At 69.7% G+C, this 3,388-nt stretch overlaps 1 protein-coding gene across 1 annotated transcript; it reads right to left on the bottom strand.

Annotated features, from left to right (window-relative positions):
• Positions 1 to 761: 761 nt before the first annotated feature.
• On the bottom strand, positions 762 to 3,336 carry MNEG_14252 (hypothetical protein; the record flags this gene model as incomplete). The annotated part of the gene is made up of 5 exons (XM_014037276.1): positions 762 to 1,965; positions 2,173 to 2,217; positions 2,413 to 2,501; positions 2,771 to 2,866; positions 3,253 to 3,336. The coding sequence occupies 5 exons, from the start codon at positions 3,334 to 3,336 to the stop codon at positions 762 to 764; spliced, it is 1,518 nt and encodes a 505-aa protein (XP_013892730.1).
• Between the last annotated feature and the right edge of the window lie 52 nt (positions 3,337 to 3,388).

The raw sequence follows: 3,388 nt of genomic DNA, 5'->3' as shown, positions 1-3,388 counted from the left end.
ATGGGGCAACAAGCGGCAGCCCGCCCAACCCGACAGCGCACCGCGCTTGAAGGCCGCAAGCAATTGATACAAAAACCACGGGCGTTAGCAATCAATGTGTCTTGTCTTGGCCCCGGTGCAGCCCTTCCCTCGGCTGGCGGGGTGCTGCCAGTTTTGGCGCACGTGCCGCGCCGTGGGCGGCCAGCAGCATCCGCATTGGGCGCTCGCGCATACCGGTAAACGCTCAGCAAGCGCCTACTGGTCGGCAACCGCCTGCTAGTCTGACCAGCGGGCCAGGGTGGTCTGCTGTAGAACGCTGCGGCGGAAAGCTGGTCCCCATCAGCAGGGGGTCACACCGATGGTGCACGCGCCTCGCGCCCCGCCACGGCGCGCGCAGGTGGCGCCGCGCCGCCGGGGCCGGCCGCTCACCCCTCGTGATCTCGTGTTTCAGCAGCCGAGGTTGTGTCAAATCATGGCGCTGCGCTGCGAGGCGCCTAATCAATGCGGGCGCCAGGGCAGCCCGGACAGAGTATTGTGTACAAATCATGCATTGGCACCAGCTTCTTGCCTACAGGCAGCTGCCATAAGCCCATGCTTCTTGGTCAGGAGCCCAGAAAAACAGCAGGCGGCAGCCACCCGCATTTGGTACCGGCGCAGCTAGGGAACGGGCAGCAACCACCCGCGCCTGGCGCCGGCGCCAATGCAACTGCCGCGGCGCCGCCGGCTGGGCGGGGCAACGATCTAGGCAAAGGGGAGGCATTGGGCGGGGGAGGAAGAGGGCATCACCACGCGTCGTCCCCTGCGCCGGCGGCCAGGCGCGCAAACGCGCCGCCACCATAGGCGAGGGCCCCCAGGTCGATGCTCGCGCTGTCCCACAGCCCAGGCTTGCCCGCACCAAACGCCGCACCGCCGCCGCCGAGCCCGCTCGGGCTCTCCCGCAGCGCGTGGCGCGCCGCGGCCGCGCGCCGGGTGCCGCGCCGCGGGCCGGCGGCGTCGTCCGCTGCCATGGCGGCGCTCGCGTACGCGAGGAGCGGCGAGTACAGCCGGCCGCCGTCGAGGACGGCGATGTCGCTGCCGCCCTCGCGCGCGAGCGCGGTGCCGCTGTACTGCCGCGCGAGGCCGCCGCTGACCGCCGCGCCGGGTGCGAACACCGCGGCGATGGTGTCAGAGTCGATTGAGGACGCGCTGTCGAGGTTGCTGCTGGCGTCGCTGCTGGCGCCACCGTCTGCGTCGCGCGGCGCCGCGCCCGCGGCGCCGCCGGCCGGCGCGGTCTGGCTGCGGCGGACCGCCTCGGCGATGGCGAGCAGCTGCCGGGCGGCCGCCAGGTTTGCCTCCTCCTGCGCGCGCACGCGCTCCTGCTGCTGGCGCAGCTGCCGCATCAGGCCCTCCACCTCGGGCTCAGATGCCTGGGGCGGCACGAATGCGCCATGTCCAGCCGCGCTCTTGGCGGCGGAGACGCCGCTGCCCGCGGCCGCGTGCGCGTGCGCGGTGCTGAAGAAGGGGTTGGGCCGCCGCCGCGCGCGCTCGCGGGGGTGCTGCGGCGGCCGGTGCTGGTGCTGCTGGTGCTGCTGCTGCTGGTCGTGCCGCGCGGCGCCATCGGCAGCGACGGCCTCGGCGACGGCCGCCTCCTTGGCGGCGATCGCTTTGATAAGTGGGGGCTCCGCTGCGGCTGCTGTGGGCGCATAGATCTCCGCAATCGCCGTGCCCGCCGCTGCGCCGTCGGCCTCCGCCTCAGCCTCAACCTCGGCCTCGGCCTCCCCTACCATAATCCACCACTCGCGAAGGATCTGCCCGATGTAGCCCGGCTGCATGAGCATGGCCGCGTGGACGGCCTCGGGGTCGTACATCAGCCGCGCGTTCGTCTCCTTGACGAGCCAGACGCGGATCTCCTCGGCTTGGCACAGGCGGTCCTTCCCGCCCAGCACGGCCAGGGTGTGGCGGGGCAGGTACTCGGGCCACAGGTTGTAGTCGCTCCAGTAGAACTGCCTGCGGAAGTTGACGTGTCGGGGCCGTCAAGGCAGGCCGGGGTTGGCCTGGGTCAACACGGGTCAAAGCACTGTTGCGCCGCGCTGTTGCCGTCCCCCCATTTATACATACTTTCCATGGCCATTCAGCGCCATCCCGCACTTCTACAGGAGCGCACAATGGCGAAGAGGTCCCCCCCAAGCATGCGCGTAGGGCCCTCGGCCGCACCTGCAGAAGGTGGCTGTCATGTGGAGCTCGCGCGACACAAAGTACCTTCAAGATAGTAATTGAATTTGGCACAACTTCGGGTACAGCGGGGATATCAGCAGGGAGATTCAAGCCGACAGCCACCACCCCAGCCAAGCGCACGAGATACAATCAGCGTCTGGCAGCGTGCTGGCGAGCGACGGGCAACACTGATATCCTGAATGAAGCACGTGCTGGCCGGGCCGAGCCGGGGCCGCTCACATGCCGGCGTCGATGATGATGTTGCCGCTGGCAGGGAAGGAGTACAGGAACGTGTAGAGCAGTGTCGGCATGAACATGCCAAAGCACACCTGCGGCGCACGGGACAGGCCAGGGATGTAAGGCACCAGGAGTCGAATCGGGGGGCGAATCTGAAACCAGTGCAGAAAACGCGTTGGAGCACACTAGTTGCCGGCGCGCAGTCTGCAAAATCTTTAATCCTCCAAGGCGGCGGCCGCGGCGCAGCGCAAGCACCCTAACTGCTACGCCAACGGGTGCAGCCGGCCCTGGTTGCCCCCTGGCGCCACCGACGCCCTCGGCTCGCAAGAACAAAGCGCGACAGCCCAGGTGGGCCACCCACAGGGTCCAGGAGTGTCAGGGTGGTGACTGCCTTGGGGTGCAGCTGCACAAAGCGCGAGGCCACCATGGAGCCGTAAGAGTGGCCCATCAGGTGTACCTGCACAATGGGGAGGGCGAGGAGGCCGTGGGGGGGGGGTGAATGGTAGGGGCGTCGACGATGACGTCACCGCCGGAGGGCCCGCGCGTCAGCGGCGCGCGCGGGTCTTGAGGACGCAAGCCGCGGCCAGCATGCCGGCCGCGGGTGCGTGCGGCGCAGGGGGCGGGGCCCGGCGTACGGCGGGGCCAGGGGCGCGCTGAGGGGCGCACGGCGGGCCCCGTTCTGCAGCCGCTGCTGCTGCAGGGCCTGGGAGAGCGCCGCGCGCCCCCGCCCCTGCTGCTCGCAACCACGCTGCTGCCGCAGGTACCCTCAGCCGCTTGCTCAACCCGACCCAGTGTCTGCCACCCGCAAACTGCCGCCGAGTGGTCGCCCAGGGGCCGCCTCACCTTGTCGTAGCCCATGGCCGTGAGGAAGGTGGCCGCAGAGGTTGCCAGCTGCTCGATGGTGGGGATGGTCGCGCTCAGCCGCATGCTGACGTGGCGGTACTCGGGGACCACCAGGGCACGGCCTTTGGAAGACGGG

This window comes from Monoraphidium neglectum (assembly GCF_000611645.1).
Source record: "Monoraphidium neglectum strain SAG 48.87 unplaced genomic scaffold scaffold04359, whole genome shotgun sequence".
Taxonomy (NCBI): Eukaryota; Viridiplantae; Chlorophyta; class Chlorophyceae; order Sphaeropleales; family Selenastraceae; genus Monoraphidium; species Monoraphidium neglectum.
Note: the sequence above shows the minus strand (reverse complement) of the source record. Positions and strands in the feature narration are given on the sequence as shown.